The sequence below is a fragment of the Adiantum capillus-veneris genome, chromosome 27 (genome assembly GCF_014529385.1).
Source record: "Adiantum capillus-veneris isolate H3 chromosome 27, ASM1452938v2, whole genome shotgun sequence".
Classification (NCBI taxonomy): Eukaryota; Viridiplantae; Streptophyta; class Polypodiopsida; order Polypodiales; family Pteridaceae; genus Adiantum; species Adiantum capillus-veneris.
This window is the reverse complement of record NC_140957.1, coordinates 137,296,198-137,323,052: the sequence shown is the minus strand read 5'-3', so window position 1 is coordinate 137,323,052 and position 26,855 is coordinate 137,296,198. Positions and strand designations below refer to the sequence as shown.

General features: G+C 44.9%; 1 protein-coding gene across 1 annotated transcript; it reads right to left on the bottom strand.

The window, feature by feature from the left end:
• LOC147422815 (UDP-N-acetylglucosamine transporter UGNT1-like) lies at positions 1–26,855 on the bottom strand. The gene is made up of 11 exons (XM_086503256.1): positions 26,499–26,855; positions 25,973–26,049; positions 25,738–25,893; positions 25,514–25,647; positions 3,543–3,673; positions 3,421–3,465; positions 3,235–3,332; positions 3,031–3,138; positions 2,759–2,815; positions 2,603–2,685; positions 1–553 (listed from the first exon to the last, which is right to left on the bottom strand). Exons 1-10 carry the CDS (start codon positions 26,614–26,616, stop codon positions 2,611–2,613), a joined length of 999 nt encoding a protein of 332 aa, XP_086359382.1. The 5' UTR covers positions 26,617–26,855; the 3' UTR covers positions 1–553; positions 2,603–2,610.

The following is a 26,855-nucleotide window of genomic DNA, read 5'->3' as shown; positions in this document are numbered from 1 at the left end:
TTGAATTGGAAATGAGCTACTTAGTTGCATTGCTAATACTGTTGTTACTGGTACAAATTTGATGAGAAATCACCACAGGCACCTTAATACAAGGCCCTTTTCCATAGACTAATAAATTCTAAAATAGATGTGTGCTTTGATGCACCTTGTTCACGTACAATGCAGGCATCGCTATGTCCGTGGAAGCTTTCAGCTTCCTTGTTTACAATCAATCCTAAAGACTCTTTTTGGGTAATAAACAATGCCCACCATGGATCATTGGCACTTCCCCTTTATTTTCTAGGGGTGATCAATGTGCCACCATATGGTTTTACAAACACCCATTAATCAAAATGCCCACAATTTGCTAGCTCAGAAGTGGCTCTCATGTGAGCCACTGCTGCATAGCCTGGTCACAGAACAAAAATGTGTGCGCACGCACATGCTCGGAACCCTGCGCCTAAACCCTTATAGCTTCACCAAGAAAAACCCTCTGCTGTTCGTGCTGTTCCCACGCTCAACCTCAGGTGTCCTCTGCCTGATGCCCTCCACTCTGTCTCACAAATTTAGCAGGCTGCAAATAAGATAAAAAGTTACTCCCTGTAACACTACAGAACAAGCTAAGAAGACCACTAAATCTGCAGCAGTCACATATCAAAAGTTTCACCAGGCACAAAGATAAGGTGGAAAGTCACAATGGCCTACACGAGAAGATGAGAATCAGTGTTACAAGAAACAATGCATGCGTTTTGTCATTTCGTTGTTTCAACGTGTTCCATTTGTTTCGTTTCCGAGATGTTAAGAAGAAACAAATAGGTTTTGTGGACTTGTAGGATACATAATGACTAGAGATGAGCATTTTGATAGGAGTTACATACATGTTAATTAAATTAGCTTTAAAGGCCATTGCATTATAAAATCTTTCAACTTTAGAACCATACAGGTTAATGGCAAGCCATTGGTAGCAGGCAGTGAATGTGCAATGAACTAAGCTGTAACAAGTCACAAGTTCTTGTCAGCTTTAAATATGCGTAAGAGGGTAAGTTCGATAGTTTACTCTAGCTGTAAGCGAAAGAGGAGTTCCCGGGGAGTCTTGATGCCTTTGTGTTGTAGATCTCACATGTGAGGAAAGGAACACAATGTCCCTTCTTAGAGATTACGACATCCTAAACTAGAACCAAAAGTCTTCAGTAAAACCTTACAAAGTTGTTTCGTCACCTTGTTTCGTCCTTATTTAGAAACATTTCAGGTGTATCAAGTTTTGTTTCGTTCATTTCTAGGGGACGAAACAGGTTTTCATGTGACATCAGATGAGAAAGAGTGAGTGTGATACTTCATGTCCTTCTTCATAGAAATAGGAACATGACTACCAATTCTCCCATAAGAAGTCGATGCTTCGTTAATGCCCCAGGTCTTACAAGAAAACGGAAGAAAAAAGGTTTGCCACCATTAACTTGCCATGTGGCACTGATTCCATGCTTTACTAAAGCCGTAGGCCAGAAATCTGACTGAGAAGATTGAAAACAACACAAGACTGAAAAGCAAAACACGCCCGAAGAAAGGGAGGACTTCTCAAAGAAGGAAAAAAGGGATAGTAAAAACCCAAGCTAGAAATAAGCATTATAATATTATATACCAAGGATCGGTAAAACAAAAAGGTAGTTGATAGGGCATACACAGATCTAACACAATATCAAATACGTCATTACTCAGACGAAAAGTTCACGCTCTGAAATCTACAAATACCACAATGTAACCATGCGCTCCATCATGCAAAGCTCTCGCTAAAATAATATGACATCACCACTAATGTCTTCGTTGCCCAACAGCCAATGTAGAGCTAAGTGTAAATATATGCTCCAACACGTACACGTATGAGCAGAAGACACACATACGCATTATGATTTTAGACACAGGTCTAGGGATGCAAGGTAGACTCAGCTCTAATAAAACTAGAACTAAAACAAAAGTACTTCATAGGACATATGCACCCCCGAATATATGTAGAGACAAGGGGTAAAGGCTGTAACCCGCAGCAATACACCAAGGAAAACGTCCTCTATGCCACCCGGGATTCCACATCTTTGACAATAGGTGTGTATGTACATGCATAGACTCATGAAAATAGTGAGTGCTTTAAAAGAATCTCCACATTGAATGGTCGCTTGATTAATGCAGGAATGCAAGGACCGTAGGGCCATAGATAATACTGACTTTTTCTCACTTCTTTTCGTGCATGCACAGACGCACGATTACAAGAGGCAGAGAACACTACTTATCCTGCCAGGTAAACATGCTTTGTTCCTTCAATCTTGTAATGCATCTCAATGTCTCCACTTGACCTCAAAAGAAAACCTTCATTTGCAACTTGTTAGCCCTCTTCAAAAACTGTTAATTTAATTCCTTCACTATGTCCTGTACCATAAACACTACTACCTTTCCATACAGTAATATTCTACCTATTGACCTTTGAAATAAGTGTGTAAACCACATGGTCAAATACTCGCACCACAGACTTGCCAAGCAAGGCAGCTCAGTTGAGTAAAATTTAAAAATTGAAGAATTGTACAACAAAAATCTTTAACTACAAGTCATGGGCTATGAATGTGAGATGCATCAGTACCTTGGCAACTACTTTCCTTTCAATTTGCAGTACGCATATATGCCTGATCCCAAGAAACCCAAGGATTGCCCCAAGACATTCACCTTCAGCAACCCAAAAAAGAAACTTCAGATAAAAGGTTACACCTATCTTCACCAGAATGGTTTCAGATCTTACCAAGTCAAAGGGCAATCCTCCAAACCATACCCAACCTAGCACTACTGTCGCCAAGTCCTGTAAATGCAGCAATAAACTGTCTTTACAAGCTTCACCATGCACATGAATAGATACACTTGAACAAAAGGATATCTCAGGGCCAACCCGTTTGACCATTCCTTTTTTAGCTCGGCAGAATTAATGAGTGGACATGCATGCAAGAATTATTCTAGACACAAATAGATCAATGTTCAAACCCTGCATGAACATTGAAAATATCAAACATGCAATACCTTAAGGTTGCCGCATATGGTTTGCGTGAGGGGTGAGTTGAGAGTTGTGTTCAGAAAAATTGTATAGTTGAGGAAGAAAGCCAAGGTGCAGGAAGCAATCACTACCAGCTATTGAACCAGGCAATTAGTTGGCTGTTACCCAAAAAAAAAGAACTCTACAAAGAAAATGACAAAGACAATCTTGTAAAGGTGAGCTTTGCTCACTTGAAATTGAGCTGCTTGTAACTGAGGAAAATTCAACGCAATGCCAAGTTCTCCACTCAGCAGTGTCCACACAAAAAGGACAGGACCGCAGATCATACCTAAGAAAATCCTCGGTTGTTCATATTGTCTGTCAAACAAGTAGAAACCCATAACAACAGCAGTAAAGATTCTAGAAAATATCAGTACCATTGCACCACATAAGACCGAAGCTGTTTAGCCCACTAGTCTTTCCTACAAAAACCCATTGTTATGCACTCATAGTGTTAGTTTCCAACAAACCATAATTAGTCAGAAAAAACCTGTCTTACCAAAATGGGCAATAGTTGTAAGGTAAATAGCCGTTGTCACATTTGATAGTATCACTATCAGGTAGCCCTGCATATTGAAAGAAAGGTCCCTTGACCCAGCCACAAGAGCACCTAGTACTATGATTCCAACACTGTCCAAAACATTAAGAAATCAGTCATCAGTTCCACAATGCCACACAAACAAGAGAAGAGAAAACGAGTCGAACGCACACCCAGCCCCCAGGCCCCCACCACACAGCCACCCACCTACTCTCAGCCAACCAGTCTCCCCCCCCCCCCCCCTTTCTGCGCCCTTCAGCCCTGCTCCCCCACGGTACTACAACCGACCCCCTTGCGCCATCTCAGCCCACCAGCTCTCATGCCCCTCAGCCTGCCAGTCCCCCCACCCTCCCCTTGTCAGCCCATCTCCCACGTGCTACTGCAGCCTGCTGCCCTCTAGCACTGCTCACTCTCCAGCCACCCGTATACACAGCGCATGCACGTTAACACACACATCCACATTCATGGAGATGATGCTACAGCTACATAAAGGAGCGTTCCAGCTAAATTGTTCTACTCTTACTCGCTCATTAAACTTGAAGTCTGCAATGGTGGGAGGAGACCCACAGCCTGCTGCATAAGAGGAGCCACTCCACTCTCCATAAACAGATAAACAGGAATTGGAAAGGGCAGTTTGTCTTTAACCATAATCATGAGTACAGTGGCTTACAATATTCTGCCTAGGGACTACTATGAATTGTATGAACTTATATGTTTGCTCTTTTAAATTTGCATGTTTACTTGAGTATGTGAGTATACTGCAGTATTGTGGCTCTACAGATTCAAGTGATTAAGAGTTCCATCTAGATGAGATGACTGTGATTCTAGTGCAACAAGAGTTCCGGCTTGGATATGATGACTAGATGGACTGTTTGCATCTTGAAAGTTCTATGTGAACTATCTATATGTAGGCTGTTATCCGAAATCCACTAAGAATTAGGATATGTTCGGATGCATCCTTTGTGAATGTGTTGTCTGGTGGGAATCGAGTATGGTCATTTGCATGTCTGCAAGGAGTCACTATCTACTCAAGAATTAGTTTTATGTCAATTTTGCATGAGGGGGGGGGGGGGGGGGGGGGGGGGGGGGGGGAGGGGGGGGGGAGGGGGGGGGGGATGGTGATGTCACAAAGTGACGACATGGCATGATGGCACCTGCTACAGGCTTGGACATTCCAAGCGAGAAATCAATAGCAACACACGATCAGAACCTTCGAAATCACTAAACTCTACCAAAGAGAGAGAGAGAGAGAGAGAGAGAGAGAGAGAGAGAGAGAGAGAGAGAGAGAGAGAGAGAGAGAGAGAGAGAGAGAGCTTTTTAACGTCTATGTGAGGCCGAAGTCCCCGGCCTATGAGACAAATCAAGTATACATGTGTATGTCTTCTGTCTATCTGAAAAGACAAAATAGTTCAGACTGGTACAAAATAAAAGAGAGAAGGATGTTTGGTGGGTGATGAAATCTATGGGGATGGGTGGGCACTAGTACTAGGGATATGTACATGTCTATATGCTGAGGGTAGTACAACCATGCAAATGCATCAATCTAGCTAGCTCCATCCTGTGCTAATAGGGGGGTGTAAAATGTAGTACATGGGAGGGTCGGGAGCAAGGGCGGCCCTGATGAACGCCTCTGGATGAGCCATCATCTAGCCTGGTCTCTCCTCGACCGCTCGATGTGCTCGAGTCCGGATCTCCTAGATTTGTCTGCGGTGGAGTCGTGGGGCTGGCCTCTCGTAGCCCACAGGCGTCATCGGGCCTGGCTCGCCTCAGCTTGTTGAAGAGTCACTCCCCTCGGTGGGTCTGGGAGTGGAAGGGGTGTAGCTCTCTGAAAGAAATCTGTAAGCTGTTCCCCCCCCCCCCCCCCTCCGGGGTCTCTGTAGGTGGCTGTAGAAGTGTGTCCCTGTGCCTCTGTATCTCTAGCAAGTAGCACCCCAATTGTCTCTGATCTCAAGAGTGCATGATATCTCAGAAGGTAGGCTGCTCTCTGAATAGGGGCTCGTATCGGCCTCTAATAACCGCATAAGCTCTGCATCTGCAAACAAAATACTCTTCGCTCTCCACTTCCTCTTTGCATACTCTACACACTCTCTCCTCCATGGGAATGTCATGAGCTCGCACCACCTCGATCTCTAGTCTGTGTAATGACACTCTAAGCTGACCAATTGCCACCCGTGAGCTGTGTGGCGTGTAGTTGTCCATATAGCATGGTCGCTCTATGAACCCATCCTCCAGTCTGATAAGAAAATGGTCTCTGTAGTATGACATCTTCCGCCGAAGGGGGGATGTGATCCAAGTCTTTTTGATATAGAGCTACCAGAGATCCTGTCGGCAGATCACTATGTTTCTCTCACTACATGAGAGCTGAAGTTGGGGCGAGTCGGGGTCGTACTGAAAAGGTGGCTAACTCTCCAGTTTAAGGCCGTGTGCTCTAAACCATGCTCTAATCTGTGTGTACCATGCTCTGTCGTATCCGGTCTCTGATATCTGTATAGCTGACTCAAATGCTCATCGTGTGAGTCTATTGGTCGGAAGCTCTCGCACTCTCTGGATGAAGTAGACCGTCTGGAAGAGTGCCTCCACTACCATGGGGGGTGGCAAGCTCTACCCTGATGATGTCCGGTGGCACTGTGTGCTTGCCTCGAAAAACACGAGACATCATATAGATCTATGGTCTCTCAATCCGTGCCCATTGGCTATCTATCAATCCGGCTGCCCACACTGCTGCTGCATACATTAGGGCTGGAGTGACTAATGTGTCGAATAGCCACCCCTTTGTGCGGGGCTCGTGAAAGTGTGTCTGATGGCATCTTCGCTCTAGCATGGCCAGTGCTGTATATCCTCTGGTGAGTCTGTCAGTGGCGGCCTGTGCCATGGAGAAGGACCCCTGTCTGCTGGTGAATGTGACTCCTAGGTAGATGTAAGAGGTGACCACCTCTGGCGGTCCTCCTGCTGCTGTGAATGTGGCGGCTCGTCGAACTGCTCTGGATGTGTGGAAGATCATGATCTTGGTTTCCCCAAGGTTCACTGTGAGTCCCCTGTTTGTACAAAACTCATCCAAAGCTCTCAGATGGCTCTATAGGCCCTCTGGTGACTCTGAAATCAGTAAAATGTCATCAGCATATAGCATAATGTGGACCATGGTACGCACGAGGTCCGCTCCTGCCCCTCTTGCTCGTAGGATGTAGTCGGAGATCTCGTCGATGTAGAGTCCGAAGAGGGTTGGGGAGAGGGGGCATCCTTGTTTAACACCAATAGTGCTAGCAATAGACTCTAACATACTGCCTGGGTAGCGAACTCTCCCAGTCACTCTCTCATAGAGAGCGTAGATGGCCCATATCATCTCCGGAGGTATCCCCAAACTCTGGAGTCGTCGAAAGAACCTCTCCTGTGGGAGACTGTCAAACGCTTTGCGGAAATCCACAAAGCAGCACTAAAGCCTCTTCTTCTGCACCTTTGCCCCATCAATGAGGGTGTGCACAGAGAGAGAGAAATGAAATGAAATGATATATTAACGTCTACAAAAGGCCAAAATGACCTATGAGACCAACTGATTACAATGATGAGTCTAGTACCAAGTCTGGGTACAAACAAAGAAAACTACAAACTAAGAACTGAGATAGGAGTGCTACCAACTCCTATGGGTGGCTGGTAGGCTGAGCAATGGTATCATGCCACAAAGGTACAAAGTGCGGATAAGTGTCACCATGATATAATATAGCAGTAGCATGAAGCCTATTCTGATTGACACTCTGGGTGTCGTGCTAGAATCCTGTGGATCCTCTGCCGCAATCTCCGCCGGTGCTACGTGGCTCCCCTCCTCAGTCGCGGTCGTCTCGATCTCCCCAACTCTATAGCTCGGTCAATGAGAGTACCGTTGGTGTGTGTATGGGTGGGAACCGAGCTCTGTGATGGTGGTGTCCCCTCTGCCTCTGTGGTACTCAGACTCAAGAAATCTGAGATGCGTCTCTGGGGCTATCTCTGTCTTTGCCCTCTCAATAGAGAGTTTCTATGTCTCTGTATCTCAAGTAGAAATAATCCGAGACATCTCTGATCCTGATATCTCATGACTCTATCTAACGAGTCAAAACCATCTCTGAATAAACAATGAAAGCGTCCCCGTATCTCATAGTAGACTGTGCAGAGACATATGGAGTGAAACTCTGTCTTTGGCTCAGAATGGCATAACTGACATATCCTACTGTCTGCCGGTATGCCTCTGAATCTACCTGTCTCAATCCCAAGCTGGTGTGAAGATGTGCGAATCTGGCCTATGGCACATCGTAACCCATGAGATAGATGTGTGTCCATGTAGCTGGGCCGTGTGACAAATCCGTCTGTCGTGAGTTGGAGAAGATGCTCTCTATAGAAAGCCCTCTTCGTACCCAACTCCCGTAATGGCTCTATCCAAGTCCTCTTGCTATCAAGCTGGATAAGATAGATAGATAGATAGAGAGAGAGAGAGAGAGAGAGAGAGAGAGAGATGAAATGAAATGAAATGTCATATTAAACGTCTTCAAAAGGTCAAAATGACCTATGAGACCAAACTAATACAATCCTTGTGGATCTAATCCAATGTCTGGGTACAAAAATGAAGTAAAGTGAAAGACTAAAGACTAAAACTAAAAGACTAAAATCATCAGCATCATTGTCAATGCCCGATGATGCCTGGCATTGGGCGTTGTCCAAGAAAGTATTGCATCAGTCGCTGAAGAGCTTTGTCAATGTCTGCCTTTGTAAATAGTCATACTGGGCGTCTCCCATATCGTGCTAGAATAGTCTTGATCCTCTGGTGAAGCCTCCGTCAATGTCATGGCCTCGTAGACGTGGGCGCCTAGCTCTCCCGAGCTCAATGGTTCTATCCACTAATATACCTTTGGTATAAGTGGGCTCTGAAGTCTACTGTGAGGTATGTTCATCTGGCTGTTGAGTCCCTACTCTAAACAAGTAAATGTCTCCCACTGCCTGGTCTTCTCAAGAGACTCTCCCTGTGTTTGCGCAGCTCTAGCAAAAACAATCTGAGGCATCTCTGATCCTACCATCTCATGACTCTGGCCAACGGTCCAAAGCCCTCTCCGAACAGACACTGAAAGAGGCCTAGTATACATCTTCTGTTAGTTGGAGAAGATGCTCTCTATAGAAAGCCATCTTCGTGCCCAACTCTTGTACCGGCTGTATCCATGTGCTTCTGGTATCTAGCTGAAACAAATCCTGACGGGTAAGTCTAATGATCTCTGTCCGTGTAAGAGAAAGGGAGGGTGCATCCAAGGAGTATTGGAATGGGAGTAGTCTATATATGCTAAAGCCATGTGACTGAAATCATGATGTCATCTGCCCACACCAGCATGCTGTGTCCCCCTGTAGCGCTAGTTGTCGGGATGACTCAAGGGCTAGCCGAGCATAGAGGTCCCATAAATGATGCATGAAGGAAGCTGATCTAGTAAGGGCCTCAACTCCGAGAGGGGGGGCAGCTAGCTCGGCTTGAATAATCTCATGTGGCACTTAGGCCTTAGCCCGAATCAGCCGAGAGATCATAGAGACTAAAGGCATCTCCATAGATCTCCATCCATCAATGCTACCAGATCTTCCATGGTGGTCTACTGAGGGTCCCCAAATCTGAGCCCCATAAAGCATAGCTGAAGCCACTAGAGTGTCACAAAGCCATAGCTTTGTTTGAGGATCCTGAAACTGAACCTGTGAACACATCTTCTCCAAGCCTCCCAAGGCTGCATAAGCTCTCGTCAATCTAGTCTCTGCTACTCTCCTCAATGAAAACACCGGTCCTTGAAGACTACCCCACGTGTATGCATCTGTACACTCCACCGTCTCCTGGCCATATGTAAAAGTGGGTGCAAATGTCCTGGCCCACTGTGGTGTGGTGTTAAAACACAATAACCTTGGTTTTCCCCAGGTTAACAGACAATAGCATATAACAATAAAGGGATCCATGTCCCTGCCAACTGTGCTCCTCTATCACCATCCCTCTCAATGTAGTGAGCAATCTCATCCACATACATGCCAAATAGTGTAGGAGATAGCGTGCAACCCTGTTTCACCCCAATAGTGGAGTGAACCAAATCAAAAATCTCCTCTGGAGTGCATACATGCCCCACTACTGACTTGTATAGAGCATTGATTCCCCAGATCAACTCTTTGGGTATCCCCATCTCCTGCAATCTGCGCATCAATCTAGCTCTGGGCACTGTATCGAAAGCTTTGCAGAAGTCCACAAAGCAACAATAGAGCCGTCTCCCACGTGATCTCCCCTCCTCAATAATGGCTCTGAGTGTCAGAATTTGATCAAGAGTAGAGAAACCTCTCTTGAAACCCACCTGTCCTGCTACCCATACACCCTCTCTCTCTGCCCATCTACTCAATAACTGCTCAAGGATGGATGCGTACAACCGTGCCAATGTGTGTCCAATCATGATAGTGCGGTAATTCCCAGGCTCCATAGGGTCCCCTGACTTGAAGTTAGGTACAATAGTGGACAAACTCCAAGTATCATGTAGGCCCTCGCACATGGCACGGTTGAACATCACTTCTAGAAGATCTGCAAGCAGCTCTTCGTATGTATAAAATGCTCTTTTACCAGGCCATCATGATCATATGCTCTCCTAGACTTCATCCTGTCAATGGCTTTCTTTACCATCTCGGCAGTAAAAAAAGCACATGTGTGGGCATGGCTCAAGCAGATCTGGAAGAGGTGGCTGCCTTGAAAAAATGTAGAGAGATGATGCATATTGATTCCATACCTCCATAGAAGTGATGACTGGTGGGGGAGAGTGCTCATGGAAGAGTCGCCATGCCTCGCCTTGATATAAGTCCTCTAATCGAGCTACAAACGCCCTCTTCTTCTGTTGCACCAAACGCCGAGAAGCAATCCGTGACTGCCTATGAGTAATGATTCCTAGAAGTACCTCCCTCTGAAGTTGGGCTCTAGTCTCTCTGCACTCCTTGTCATACCATCTATTTTGGGGTATACTCCCAGAACGTCGTCGCTGCCCAAGCTCAGTGTATGGGTATGCCTTTGCTGCTGCATCATGTAGTGTCTTTGTCAATATATATGTGAGCTCCCCTAGAGGTCTCCCCGGATCCTCTATACATAAGCGTCTGTAGATGCCACCTATGTAGACAGAATCAGTCTCCGAAGTAAAAGTGTATCGGGTATGTGTAGATGTCTGTGCTAGTCGAGCTGTGCTGAACCAGACTGAGATAGTAAACGTGAGGAGGGGATGATCTACTGCTACCCCAATAGGCATGGGCCCAACTGTAAAGTCCTTAATAGAGGCTACGAAACTGGTTTGAGCCAAAACATAATCCACTGTGTTGGCCCCATGTCTATGAGGAAAAAAAGTGAACCCACTCGACGATGGAAATCTCTGGAGGCCATTCAAGATGGCCAGTCCATGTGCGCACGGCACATGGACACGATGCGGCGGAGTTCCGCGCCCAGAAGCATTGGCCCCAAAGACTAGCGCCCCTTTCGGTATTTCTTTGTTATTGCTCACATCAAAGTACAACTCCCGAGGGTCCTCTGCTCTCAGACTCTGCATCTAAATGCTCTGTACAGTGAGGCCCCAAGGGTTGCCTAAAAGCAGAGCCCCAAAAGCAATCAATTCAAAGCACTTCTTCCCAAAAGCATCTGCTCTCAAAAGCTAGCACTAGAATGATAGAATCTCCCAAAAGCCGCCAGCGTAATTTGCAGAAATCCGTATAGCCTACCATGTGGCACCAACAACACAAAACGCAGAAGCTCCATAATGTCGTGCCACATCATCATCCGTATTGACTGCCATGTCAGCATGTCAATGCATTTTACGAAAATCCTCCTCAGAGTTCAAGCTTTGGGATTCTTTTTGGGTTAGGCCCCTCGTTGTAGCGGGGACAAGCACCACGTGACAGTGGGAAAGAACAGATTGAACAACAATAACAACTAAACTCAAACAGATAGACAACACACGAGACGAGGAGTGGTGGAATTCCCCGAAGAGAGCACTGGCCCCAAATCTTGGTGCCCCTTCCGGCATTTCTTTATATTGCTTGAACTCAGTACAACACCGGTACTCTATCCTCTGCACCTCTACACAGGGGCATACCAAAGAATGAGCCCTTCGCTCATATTTAAAGGCCCTTGGCCTCTCAAAAGCAGTTACATGAAAAGCATCGAACTCTAAAAGCATCTAGCCCAAAAGCTGGCACTGAAAATCAGCCAACGTAAATTACGAAAATCCGTACAGGTACCACGTCGGCACAACCAGCATAAAACACGGAATTCCATACATCTGCCACATCACCATGTCAACGCAATTCCGTACAGCTGCTGCCACATCATCAATCCTCCATGCAATTGAGTGGTGTGTGTGTGTGTGTGTGTGGGGTTGCTTTATCTGTAGGTCACTTGGGCCCCATCGGACGGGGTCCCATAAATTGATGGGAACTACTTTTGCTTCTTCTTCTTCTACTGCTTCTTCTTAGGGTTTAGGCCCCTCGGTCGGGATCTGCAGGTTGGCTCTCTTCTTCACTCGCTTGACATGTTAGTAGTTTGTGACACTCGGCCGGTGGTCAGAAGTTCTTTAAGTTGGTTGGTTCAATCTCTCTTGTCTACTAGGCCATTTCTCTTCCAGTTGGGCATGCCACATCATCACTTTGTTACATTCCCCCCTCTTCAAAGAATTGTAATCGCCCTCAATTACGCCTGCAAAAACAGCCAAAAGACAGAAACTTTCTTCAATAGACACTAACTCTATGTACTCATGCACCAGACTCCACCAATCCAGCACTTCTACATAGACATCAATCACTGATCAATCACAATTCTGTCGAGGGTCTCAGATACAAATCCTGATCATTGTAACCAATCAGCAATCACATCCAGACCATGCTGATCTTTTCACGGATGTCTTAATCTACTAAATCTTATTGCTATCAGATTCATATCCTTTCATTCCACATTTCCACCAAGCAAACCATGCCCATGACCATCCCACAAGTTAGTACATCCACATAGCATGCAGTTCATAAAATCACACACTTAGTTCACACTAAACACCGTATTTTCAATCATTCAATCTAGCAATCTCATTCTGTCCAGGACACCTAATGCGCCTAGATCACTATTCAGCCATCTCATTGTCACAAACTAGTGACGGGGCACAACCACCCGGACACACACGGGAAATGCACCAATAGGCTGACGTGGCTGTACGGATTTCCGCGATACGCGCTGATTGTGCTCACGTGACAGCAGCTTACGGACTTGCCGCTTTCTGCACTGACAGTGTATGGATTTCCTGCAAATTACGCTGACGGCTTTTGACCAATTGCTTTTGGAGATTATGGCTTTTATTTTTAAAAGCTTTTGGGGCTCTGCTTTTAGCAACACTTATAACTCGTTATAAGGACCCTAGGGGCTCACTCTGCAGAGCATCTGGACGCCGAGTCTGAGAGCGAGCACCCGCAAGCTCAGTTGTACTTTGCTCAAATATTAATATAAAAATAAATACTGAGAGGTGCGCCAGTCTTTGGGGCCAATATCTCTTGGCACGGAACTACGCCAAGCCGTGTCAACTCTCTTGTGAACTAATTTGAAGTGAATCTCTATTGTATCACAGTAGAATCTTGACTTGGGGTGTCCAAGTTTGTTACAGTGGTATCAGAGGATGGCCAATTTCTCTTCTATCAGGAAATCCGATCCCTTATTTCGCGACACCTATGGATTCCGAAAAGAATCAGTAGACTTCTTTTGCATCCACTGAGGCGGGAGGAGACCACGTAGAAGATTTAAACGAATTAACGGAGGAAGAGTACGGGCCACCTCGGCCTATTCAGTATGAACTTCAAGAGATGTAGCGTTGACAGCAGGTTGACGAGTGCACAAAGCAGATGATTATTTGCGAAAGACCCTCAGTTTGCAAAATTTTTGTCTCAGCAATCCATCGTTGAAGTGCATACTCAGTGGCAGAAAGCCACCAAACCACCAATCAAACTGGCAATCAAGAAACAACCTCCTCCGAAGATGTTTACAGAGCAAGAACTTCAAGAGGTGGTTCAGACTCAGATCAATCAACTTTTGGACACGAGGAATCAACCCAAAAAGCAATTGAAAAAGCGCGCTACATTGGTTATTTGGGTCGTCAACCTTCTTTTGCATCTGCAAGAAAGTAGAAGAAGCGTATATGCTTTGAAGGACATCCGAGTTCTTCTTCCTCCTCTTCTTCTGACAGTTCTTCTAGCTCTTCTGACTCGAGGGAAGAGGACAGAAAGGGCAAAAAGCAAAGCAAAAAGCAAAGCTTCGGAAAGAGCAAGAAAAAGGCAAAGAAACTCAGATTTCAACCAGTTTCTGATTGCTCTACAGAGGAGTCATTCTCTGACAATTCGGACTCCGATGACCATATGTTTTATGCAAAGAAGAAGCACTTCTACAAAGCCAACCAATATGACTTCCTCGAAGACAAAAGCAAGAAAGCAAAAGAATTTAAAGAAGGTGGGCAGTCGACAAAATCCTTTTCTGGATTCCGAGATGCTCCGAGGGCTTTGGCCTTCATCCAGCAGTTTGACATAGCCTTCTCAGGAGGGCACTACTCAGAGCACTCCAAGATTAGGAGGGCTGCATCTTTTCTCAAAGGAAATGCTCGAACATGGTGGTCCACTCTTCTTCTAAGGAAAGAAGCTCCAGTTAAGTGGTTGAAATTCAAAAGGCTCTTTATTTCTTCTTGGTTGACCCGGGATTACGAACAGGATGTAAGAACCCCTTGAAACCATCTTCGGATGACCAAGGGAGATTCTTTGGACGCTTATTGCGAGAGGTTTTGGGACTCTTTTCTACCAACCTCTTCATTTAAGGTCACTATTAAGGAACAGATTGAGCGGTTTTGCTGCGGACTCCCTATAGAGATCCGAGACTACTGCCTTGAACAAAAGTCGAATTCTATCCAAGAATTAATGGGTCATGCGAATGGGGATCCTTTATACACTCGGGGAATTTGACTTACCCCACTGATGAGATCTTGACTCAGAGAACCAGACAAACCTCTAACAATGAAAGTCGAAAGAAAAAGAGTTCCCAAGAAAAGAAGGATACACGACCCCGACTGACTCTTCGAGAAAGGGCTAACTACATCAAAGAGGGGAAGTGTTTTGTAACAGACTTGGACACTCCAAGTCAAGAATCAACCGCGACAGCACCAAATAACCACTTCAAAACAAGTCACAGATCACAATAGACGTACACTGGCCCGGCGGAGTTCCGTGCCTAGAGATAATGGCCCCAAAGACTGGCGCCCCTTTCGGTATTTCTTTTTATATTAATCAGATCAAAGTACAAGAGAGTGGCTAGGGTTTCACTCTCAGACTCTGTGTCCAGATGCTCTGAGAAGTGAGACCCTTACCACTTATTTAAAGGTTACAAGGGATGCCCAAAAGCAGAGCCCCAAAAGCTTGAAAGCAAAAGCAGATTCTCTCTCTCTCTCAATGAGAGCCAGTAAAAAGTAAGTTCTCTTTTTCTCTCTCTTTCTCCCAAATCATAGCAAAAAGCAGAGATTTGCGTCGCTCAAAATTTCCCAAAAAAAAAAAAAGGTTTTTGTTGTCCGTAGCCACGTCATCACTTTGTGACATACCCCTCTCTTGAAAGCATTGTAATCGACCGTGATTACGCCTGCAAAACCGACAAAATCCATAAACCGCCTTAGTAGACACTGACTGTTAGTACCTACGTACTAGGAACACACTTCTAGCACATGTACAAAATCGACAGTCACATCACACGACATCACAGGACATCACCAGACATCACAGGACATTCAACATTCCTTCGGATCTTAGAGCATGATTTATCAGCAATGTAGCTAGCAATCACATCTAGGTCCAATCGGGAACTCATCGATGTCCGATTGACTAACCCCTATTGCAACCATGTCTATTCGAGATCAATCAGACCAAAATGCTGCAGTCATTTCGTCTATCAGTTCCTGCACTCAAAAGAATTCAAGAACAAATTAGTATCATTATCAGGAATTCCATTTCATAAAGTCATCCAGTAGAATATTGTCAGCTCTCAGTATCCCTGAAGCTCAAAGAGACATCAGTGACTTTCGTATCAAAATCAAGGCATCTGTTGACAAAGGAGTGGAGTAACTCCCCTCTTGTGCATCCCACTACACCAGATCTCCGGCCAAGCTGAATTCTGGGTTCCGTTTGGAGTAGACTATGCTAAACCAAAGCATCGAGGTAAAGTTTCACAATCCGAGGAGTATCTGCTAGGTCCTCCTCCTCCATCCACTTCGCATCAAATGCAGGAAAGTTCTTGAACTTGACCAAGAACCGCCTTCGGACTTTACCTTTCTTCATATCGTAATGTGCCAAAATCTGTTCAGGAACAAGGTTGAAGGATCTCCTCGTTTTCTTCCACTTCGGGTTGCTCATCAGGCTCCCCGTCATCAGGCACATCACCCTTAACAGGTTTCAAGAGACTCACATGCAATGCATTGTGAATCCTCCAAGTATCTAGCAATTTCAAATGGAAGAAGACATGATTTATCTTGTCAGTGATCTGGAAAGGTCCGTAGTATCGCATACTAAGCTTTGAAAAAAGCCTCTCCTTTCCCTTTTTCTTTCGTAGGTGTGCCTTCTCAAAACATAAGAGCACCCAATCATCCTCCTTCAATTTCAAGTCGCGACGATGGCGATCCCCTGCCTTTTTCTGTCGTTCTTGAGACTCCTGCAAAGTCTCGCGAACCTTGGCAAAAGCCGTATCCAAATCTCGCGAATATTCGTCCACTTCAAATATCTAATCTTTCGTGCTCAGGAAGGATGGAACCTTCGCAGCACTTTCAACAATCTCACATGGCGTCTTCCCCGTCGAAGAGTGTATCGTGTTATTGTAGGTAAATTCCACCAAAGGTGAGTTCTTTTCCCATTGAGTCTTCTGATCCGAGATACAAGACTTCAATAAATCTAAAACCACTGAATTGGCAATCTCAGATTGCCCGTCAGTCTGCAAGTGAAACAATGACGAGAACTGCAACCGCGTGCCAATGTTCTCCCAAATTGCCTTCCAAAACAAACTCATAAATCTGTGGTCTCTGTCGAAGACAATCGTCTCAAACGTGCCATGTAATCGGAAAATCATCGTGATCATTCTGTGTTCTCGGGAGATCAAAAATGAAATCCATTTCAATACTTTTCCAGGGGCGGGTGGGTATGGGTAAAGGCTTTAACAATCCCTGTGCCTTATGCCTGTCAAAATTGACCTTCTGGCATACTAAGCAACTGTGCACAAACTCTTCCACATTCTTTTTGAGTCTCGGCCCAAAGAAGTATCTCTCTACCCCCTTCATGGTGGTAGCAATGCCGCAGTGACCCGTAAAAGGTGGACAGTGGCATTCAGTCATAACCTTTTCCCTCAACGGTTGTGTAACACACAACATAGTCTTTTTCATCAAGTAGCCTTCCCGAAGGGAGTATCCAGCTATTGTCTCCCCATCCCGTATCCGTGTGAAAATATCTGCAAAATCTGTATCTGTGGCATATTGATCGACCATATCCTCGAAGCTCCTATGATGTATCGTGGAAATAGCCAGAACCAACGGTTTCCGAGACAAAGCATCTGCCACCACATTCTTTTGTCCCTGCACATGGACAATCTGGAAGTGAAACTGTGACAAGATGTTCGCCCATCGCATCTGCTTTTCCGAAAGCTGCTTCTGTGAGGACAAGAAGTAGCGCAAACTCTGATGGTCTGTAAAGGCAGTAAAATCCGCTCCGAGTACGTAATGCCGCCACCGAGTAAGAGCATGGATAACCACCAAAGCTCTTTCTCATAAATCTGTGCTGTCATCTCCGGCCTAGAGAACAATCGGCTCTCGTAAGCAATGACATGGCCTTCTTGCATCAAGACCGCACCCAGACTACGACCATAAGCATCACAAAATACTTCAAATGACTTCTGCAAGTCCGGCAAAGTCAAATCTGGTCTTGTAGTCAATTTCTCTTTCAATGTGTGAAAGGCAGTCACCTCTGTGGATCCCCACGAGAAAGGGACTCCTTTCTGTATCAAGATATGCAAAGGGGAAACAACCTTTGTAAACTTTTAAATGAACCGTCTGTAGTACGAACACAGTCCTAAGAAGCTTTCAACTTCATGGACATTCTTCAAATCGGGCCAATCACGGATAGTGTCTATCTTGGCCGGATCCATTTGCACTCTTGTTGCTGAGACAAAGTGTCCCAAAAAAAAATGTATCTCTGAAGCATATGATCTCTGTGTTCTGCTTCATTCTTGGAGAAACCAATGATATCATCAAAGAAAGTGCCAACAAATAGCCTGTACTCTCGAAAAATCCCGTCCATCATCCGGTTAACTGTCACAGAGCATTGGTTAAGCCAAAAGGCATCACCAAAAAAACTCAAATAATCCAAAAGTAGTCCGAAAGTCTGTCTTGTAGACGTCTCCCGTCGCGATTCGGATCTGATGATATCCAATCTTCAGATCAATCCTGCTAAAGCACGAGGATCCCTGTAACCTGTCAAGTATATCATCGATCCTAGGAATCGGAAATCTATTCTTGATGGTGATTTTGTTGAGAATGCTATAATCGATGCACATTCTCCAAGATCCATCTTTCTTTAAATCCAACAACAGTGGAGAGCAATACGGTGAAGTACTATGCTGGACAAGACCCTTTTCCAAGAGGTCTTTCACTGGGTTCATAATCTTTTCATTTTGTACTCGGCTCACACGGTAAGGTGGCCGGTTCGGTGGCGTGCTTCCAAGAATCAGATCAATGGTATGATCTTCACGCCCTCTGAAAAGCAATCGGCATGAGTGTGGAGAAAAATCTTGGCGTTCTTTTGATCGGGTCAAAACATATTCAACCTTTATCCATCGTTCAGTTCTCTCCCAAAAGAATGAGTAAGAAACTGAAGTTCATGAAGTACAATCTCTAAGCCCTTCATTTATCAAAGTCGCTTTCTCGGCCCGGTAGTCAACCACGGCGTAGTTCTGGTGGTACCAAGGGATTCCGAGTAGAACGTCATTCGCGTGCCCTGAACACCCCTGTCATTGCAAACGAAGTTTGCCAATGCTCGGTGTAATGGCAACATCCCATCCGGGTGCCAGTCGAACTACCTCCGCCTGTGGCGTCAGTCTGTCGGACGCAATTCCAAATCGAGCCGCCAATTCCAAGTGAAAGGAAGTTGGCCTTAGCTCCTTCAAAAGAGCTTCCTGATCCTTCACTTTGCCCCAAAAGCGGCAAAGTTTGTACTTTCATTCATTAGATTCGGTGCAGGTCCCACGCCATGTGGTACCAGTTCTGCTTTTCTATCTGCCTTTTCTGCCACGTTCCTCAGCTGCTCTCGAACTCTCAAGCCTATCGTCATCTTTATCATTCTGTTCTTTCTGTGCCTTTTTAGGGCACTTCGCGGAGATATGTCCATGTTCCCCGCATCCAAAGCACTTCCGCTCTCTAATGAAGCGAGCTCTCTCCTCAGGAGTAAGCTTGGGTCGTGCATCCTTTTTCTCTATGTTGCTCTTTTTCTTTCTACTTTCATTCCTAGAAGTCTGTTCGGCTCGTTGTGTCATGGCCTCATCTGTGGGGTAGGTCAGACTGCCAGAGGGAATGGCAAAGCCCCGCTTCGCATGACTCATCAACTCCTGAATAGAAGCTGACTTCTGTTCCAAGCAGTGATCTCGGATCTCTGTAGGTAGACCCAAGGTAAACCGCTCAATCTGTTCTCTGAACGAGATCTTCTTGAATGAAGAGGCGGGTAGAGAAGAGCTCCAGAATCTTTCACAATAAGCATTGATTGTATCTTTCTTGGTCATCCGAAGATGGTTCCAAGCAACTCGTACATCACGTTCATATTCTTGCGTCAACCAAGAAGAAATAAAATGCTTCTTAAATTTCAGCCATTTAACTGGCGCAATCTTGTTTAAAAGAAGCGTGGACCACCAAGTACGAGCATTCCCCTTAAAATAAGAGGCAGCTCTCCGAATCTTGGAGTACTCTGAATAGCATCCTCCCGCGAAAGCAATGTCAAACTGCTATATAAAAGACAAAGCCTTCGAAGCACCTAAGTATCCTGAAAAAGTATCAAACTTGATCGAGTGGCCACCTTCCTTAAACTCTCGGACTTTCTTGCTTTTATCTTTGAGAAAGTCATACTGGTTAGCTTTGTAAAAAAAATTCTTCTTGTTCGCATAAAAGTTTCCGTCATCGAAATCTAAGCTGTCTGTAGACGAGTCCTCAGTAGAACTGTCAGTCTCTGGGCGAGATGTAGCCTTCTTTGCCTTGTCGAATGTCGACCGACGACCCAAATATCCCAGGAGTCAATGCCTTTCTTCCGCTTATTGTCGTGCTTTTTGTCTTTCTTTTGCACGTCGAAAAGCTGAGCAATCCGTGCATCAACCACGTTCTCCAGTTCCTTCTCCGTATATTTCTTGGAGGCAGAAGGTTTCTTGAGAGCGGGTTTCGGGAGTGGTGTTGTGGTTCTCTGCCACTCCGTCTGTACCTCTTCCAAAGAGGTCTGGTTCATATATTTTGCCATCTTCGGGTCCTTGGCAAAATTGAGCATCATCTTTGTTGCATCGCCAATCAATTGACGACGCTCCATCTCTTGCTGCTCCACCTGAGTAGGCCTAGGCGGGCTATACTCCGTGCCGGAATCTTCTTTGTGATCCCTGCCCGCATCTCCAGATGCAGAGGGAGTCGACTGATCATTGCCTGAAGCCATAGGTGCCGCGGAAAAAAATTTGGGGATCGGATTTCCTGTAGAAGAGAAATCGGCCGTGCTCTGATACCACTATAACAGACTTGGACACTCCAAGTCAAGAATCAACCGTGACAGCACCAAATAACCACTTCAAAACAAGTCACAGATCACAATAGATGTACACTGGCTCGGCGGAGTTCAGTGCCTAGAGATATTGGCCCCAAAGACTGGCGCCCCTTTCGGTATTTCTTTTTATATTAATCACATCAAAGTACAAGAGAGTGGCTAGGGTTTCACTCTCAGACTCTACGTCCAGATGCTTTGAGAAGTGAGACCCTTACCACTTATTTAAAGGTTAGAAGGGATGCCCAAAAGCAGAGCCCCAAAAGCTTGAAAGCAAAAGCAGATTCTCTCTCTCTCTCTCTCAATGAGAGCTAGTAAAAAGCAAGTTCTCTTTTTCTCTCTCTTCCTCGCAAATTATAGCAAAAAGCAGAGATTTATGTCGCTCAAAATTTCCCACAAAAAAAAAAAAAACAAAGCCTTCGCGATTTTCGGAAATTAGGGTTTTCTGCAAAAATTAGGGTTTACAGGAATTTTAAGGTTTTTGGCAGAAATTAGGGTTTCTGCTGTCCGTAGCCACGTCATCACTTTGTGACAGTTTTGGTTGCGGGGAACAAGGGCACATCTCCGCAAAGTGCCCCAAAAAGGCACAGCAAAGACAGACTGAAGACAGGCCAGAGAGTTCGAGAGCAACAGAGGAACGTGGCAGAAAAGGCAAGATGAAAGTAAAACTAGTACCAGATTACATGGATATTGACCCAAGCCAGATAGATGAAAGTACAGAACTTTGTCGAGCTTGGGGAAAAGTGAAAGATCAAGAAGTCCTCATCCAACAGAGGCAGTTCTAGCGGCGCCCGGATGGGACATAGCCATTACACTTATCATTGGCAAACTTCGTTTGCATTGTCGGGGGTATTTAGGGCACGAGAACTTTTACATCATGCCTTTGGAAGGGTGCGACGTCTTCCTAGGAGTCCCTTGGTCCCATAAGAACAACGCCATGGTCGACTATCGGGCTAAAAAAGCGACTTTGACTAATGAAAAGGGCTGAAAAAATTGTACTTGATGTTAAGCTGAAGGGTCAGTCCGTCCCCATTGTATCAACTTCGGCCATTTCCAAATTAATGAAATCCAGTCTCTTTGTTTACTCGATCTATTTGAAAGAGTTAAATGATGAACACAGAACGAACATGTCTGAGCTTGACAAAGAACGCCAAGATTTTCTCCACACACATGTTGATTGTTTCTCTGAGGGCCTACCAAGCGAGTTGCCCCCATCTCGTCCTAAGGATCACACTATTGATCTGATTCCTAGAAGCACACCACCGAACCGGCCACCTTATTGTGTTAGTCGAGCCCAGAATGAAGAGATCATGAACCAAGTGAAAGACCTTCTTGAAAAGGGTCTTATCCAGCCGAGTACTTCACCCTACTGCTCTCCGGTGTTGTTGGTGTTAAAGAAAGACGGATCTTGGAGAATGTGCATTGATTACAGAGCTCTCAATAAAATCACTATCAAAAATAAATTTCAGATTTCAAGGATCGATAAAATTTGTGACCGACTTCAGGGATCCTCTTGTTTCAACAGGATTGATTTGAAAAGCGGATATCATCAAATCAGATTCGTTCCGGGAGATGTCTACAAGACAGCCTTTCGATCAAGTTTCGGTTTTTATGAATTTTTGGTGATGCCTTTTGGCCTTACCAATGCTCCAACGACTTTCAACCGAATGATGGATAGGATTTTCCGAGAGTATCGATCTTTTGTTGGCACTTTCTTTGATGACATTATAGTTTTCTTCAAGGATGAAGCAGAACATCGACACCATCTGCTACAGATCTTTCAGGCATTGCGCGATCACAAATTAGTTATCATGCCAAAACGAGTGAATTTTTCTTGCCGGAGATACACTTTTTGGGACACATCGTCTCAGCAGCAGGAGTACAGATGGACCCGGCCAAGATTGAGACTATACGTGACTGGCCAGATTTGAAGAATGTTCATGAAGTTAGAAGCTTCTTGGGCTTATGTTCTTATTACCGGCAGTTCATTCATGCAATATAAAGAAATACAAAAAGGGACGCCAAGGTTTGAGGCCAATACTCTCTGGGGTGGAATTCCGCCACTCCGTGTCGCTGTGTCGTCTCTCTCTCAATTCAATTGTTATTGAAGTGCTAAAAGTCAATTCAGTCTTTTCTTTTCCTATTGGCACGTGGTGCCCGTCTTGTGACAAGTTCATCTTCAATAAACATCCTTGGGACAGGAGGTTTCTTGAGGGTTGACTTTAGTGGGGAATCAATGGCTTTCTACCACTGAGTACGCACTTCATTGATCGGGTGCCGGATCAAAAATTTGGCATACTATGGATCCTTCACAAACTAGGGCATCTACTTTGCGCAATCATCAGCCTGTTGCTGACGTTGCATCTCCATTAGTTGATATGCCGTAGGCCGAGGTGGCCCATATTCTTTATCTGCTGATCCATTTGAATTTCCAATGCTTCCTCCCGTTCCAAAAGTGTCAGGAGGGTCGTCTCATTCTTGCAAGAATCATTGCTAGAATCCATGTGTGTCGCGGAAAAACAGGATCGGATTTTCCGGTAAAAGAGAAATCGTCCTCGCTGTAATACCATTGTAATAGACTTGGGCACCCCAAGTCGAGAATCTGGCACAACACACAAGAGAAAATCACTTTAAAATACTTCACAGTTCAATTGAGTCGACACGGCCCGGCGTAGTTCCGTGCCCAAAGAGATTGGCCCCAAAGACTGGCGCCCCTTTCGGTATTTTCTTTTTATATTAATGCTTGAGCAAAGTACAATGGCCCACGGGTCCTCTCTGCTCAAAGGCTCGTCAACACAACTGAGCCAAAGAGCAGCGTGATGTCTTATTTAAAGGCCCTTGGTCATGGAAAAGCACTTACATGAAAGCCTTCAAACTCAAAAGCAATCTTCCCAAAAGCTGGCGCTGGTTTTCAGCCAGTGCAATTCACGAAAATCCGTACGATGCCACGTCAACACTGTCAACACAAATCCCGGGCATCCGTACAACCAGCCAACGCAATTCGTGGTGATCCGTACTGCCTGCCCACTAGTCATCCTTGTAAATTCCTAGTGTCCCTAGGGCCCTCTCGGCAGGTACCCATAAGTTGGGACAACTTATAAGCTTGGGTTTAGTCTCTTTGGCATGCCACGTCATCAGTTTGTGACAGCTTGGCAACTAGAGTGCTTACAAGCAAACGACACCTTGTAGGCCCCAAAGATTGACGCCTCTTTCGGTATTTCTTTATCCCTATTGAACTTGGGAGAAAACCTACAAATTCCTACGAGCTGTCCCGCTTTTGCAGGGCTGAAAATGATCTACTCTAGCCCGATTTCGGCAGCATAACCGCAGTAGGAGGCTTCACAGACGAAACCCCCGTGCAAAATGTGACTTTCCCGACACATCCGACCACTTTCCCAAACCTGGCAAGAATCTGCAGCACGCTGAATTCTCTCTTTTCTGCCCCAAAAATGCACCAGAACACCTGTACACTAATCCCCTAGCTTCCCTGAAGTTCCTGGGGGGTATTAGGATCAATTAGGGACAAAACACTAAACCTACAAAAATACACAGCGGGCTGTGATTTACTATTTCAGGCTCCGTTTCACGTACCAATCGCATCCGTAGCAAGCCCTCGAGCTCCCACGCCTGTAGGGGTACTTGCCCTTTGAATCGGACGAGACTTCTCGGGTGAAATCTCTCCGAGTTCACCTAAACCTGCGGGGATTAGCAATTAGCTAATCCAGTACCTAGACAAGAGGCTCTTGCCTCGGCATATGCGCATGAACCCACACAACTATACATACAGATGGAAAGCCCTTGAGCTGGGCATTATGATTCTGTATTCAAAGGGGGAGAGAGGTGCACGAGAGCGGAATCATCGTGCTACATAAGACAAGAAAGAAGGCAAGCTTTCCATTAAAGCTGTGATCACCTGCACCCACTACTCACACACACAGTAGTTCACTTGTGAACAAAAATCAGCCCCTTCTCTCAATTTGGGCGCCCCCTCTTCATGCAAGACTGGCAAATTCATCTAGCGTCTGCATGTGTCCACTTAGCCTGTTTGGGTTTAAATTCCTAGTACCCACCAGCTTATAAATTGTAGTGTGGAGCCTAAATGACTTTGAACTGAGCCCACACATCCTTTTACTGCTCGGATTTCAGTGCCAACTCGCCCGACCATCTCGTGCCGACCTGGCCTTCCTCACTATGGGTGAAACTCTCGGCCATCGGCCGTTTCACAATGGCCACACAATGTTCGACCATTTGTGACTTCAAAAAGAGGGTCCCAAAATTCAAATAAGAATCAAGGGAAAGAAACCAACAGCTAAGGTTAGTGGTTGCCACAGCCTCGTGACATACCCCCTCTTGAAATCCCAAACATCCTCGATTGCATGCCCAATATACATGCTATAGATGATTTAGTGTGATTAGGGCGCACACATACACACACACAAAGAACACACGGTACGACGGAGCTCCGAGCCAAGACGCACTAGCCCCAAAGACTGACGCCCCTTTCAGTATTTATTTATTATTATGCCCATAAAATACAACGCCCAAGGGTCCAACTCTCTCCAAGACTCTACATCCAGACGCTCCGCAGAGTAGCAGCCCAAAGGACACTTATAAACAATACAAGGTATGCCCAAAAGCACTGTTTTAAACCACTTTTCTTATTGATTCCTTTGACCTAAATTTGCTCCAAGATTGGGGATGTTAACCTTGAGTGATTCCACCCACAAATTTTGGCACACCCATCTTCCAATAGTCAATTCATTTTATTGGACAAGATTTCTCTCAACTATTGCTTCGGAAGAAAGTTGCTAACATATAACGATAGGTGGACCATGCAAATATTGGATATCATGTTGTGAAGGAGTCTGTTTATTGATAAACATAAGATTAATAATGCTTCTACTTCAAATAACAAGAAGCCACAAAGTAAAAATTATCACCAATCTACTCAGGAACCTTTGCACACGCACATGCACATGTAGAAGAATTCCATTTTTCAGCTTTCATGTTACAGAAACATGTATGATTCATGTAGTGCACGAGTCCCAACCAAAACTCATGCTTAAGCATTCAATACCCAAGGTTTTAGATGAAAAACACACCTGCTGACAACATATCTTGAATATTTCTGCCCTAATAACAAGTATTCGATAACCAATGTAAAAAAGACTGTTGTTCTACGCAATGTTGTGTACATTGGCACATTTACTCCTCTAATTGAAGCCATACCGACAATCTGAAAAACCAGGCAAGGTATAGTTCTGTTCAAAACTTTAAAAAAAGGTAACCTATCTATAACATTGATATTACTAAGCAAAACAATTACCATGTAGAATAAATACGCGATAGAAAGCGGAGATGTCTTCAATAGCATCTGATAAGGCACAAGGCCCTTCAACAAAAGATCTGTCCGTGGATCCTTTCCAAAGTTGATCAGATTCCAAGATCTTAAACAATATAGCAGAACGTTTGAGCAGAGGATCTGCAAAGAGATAAACTGATGTTAAACCTCTGTGTCATTGATTTTTAAAATTATCACGGCAAGGAACTAACTAACATACCTGAAGCAAGGTAATGACATTTGCACATGGAAAGCCATATGATGAAAGTGCTGCCTTGTTAAACATCACCAACATTACTGAAATCCATATTTCAAAGTGATTTAGGAAGAGAACACACCATTAAAGAAGCAAGAGAACTAATTTTTTATGTTTGAAAGGAACTTTCCAAATAAAAAGACAGCATTGTAACTAGAGTGTCTTCCTATACATATTTCATGCATGAAACCCATTAAAATTTTTAAAAGTTTCTAGTTTGGCCTCTGTAATAGCAGCCAAAAATAAGAACAGATGATCAGTCATCATTTCATGATGACACAAGCTAAATCGACCTGCTTATGTGGCACCAAAGGATGAGAGCTCACAACAAGACATTGTCTAAGTTCATGCGTGCAGGCGCACCAATAGGGTAACCAAGCGATGGTGCCTTACATACACAACACACATACCAAAAATTCATTTTCCAAGTAGATACAACAGATTGATGCTTCAGCGGCACCAAATTTACTGCAACAGATAGAGAATAGACCTGCACAACCCATATACGCCAATGCAGCAATGATTCCTTTCCTTGACATGGCAGCTTTCCGGTGTAAATCATCTTTTGTGAAGCTCGTAGTGGGGAGTGTTCCGTTTGTTTTCTCCATGTTTTCCTCTGTGGAATTTCGTTTAGCATATGTCCAATAGCTGGATCAGCTAGCCATCACGAAGAATTAAGAACAGCTCAAGACAACTCAGACAAGGAATGGACCAACGAAGAAGGGAGAGGTATGTATTAGATCGGGAATGGGGACAAAGAAGAGGTTGAGCTCGCGCAGGGGCTGTGTGAGATAAAAAGAGATACGGCAGAGAAGCGTCAGCGCCTACTATATTTTTCAAACAAGAC

Excerpts from the sequence above, each read along its gene's own strand:
- LOC147422815 (XM_086503256.1), bottom strand. The coding sequence starts at position 26,616 with ATGGAGAAAACAAACGGAACACTCCCCACTACGAGCTTCACAAAAGAT. Across the intron at positions 25,894-25,972 it reads ATGTCATTACCTTGCTTCAG|ATCCTCTGCTCAAACGTTCT; the intron begins GTATGTTAGTTA and ends ATCTCTTTGCAG. Across the intron at positions 3,139-3,234 it reads TACAAGCAGCTCAATTTCAA|CTGGTAGTGATTGCTTCCTG; the intron begins GTGAGCAAAGCT and ends CTGGTTCAATAG.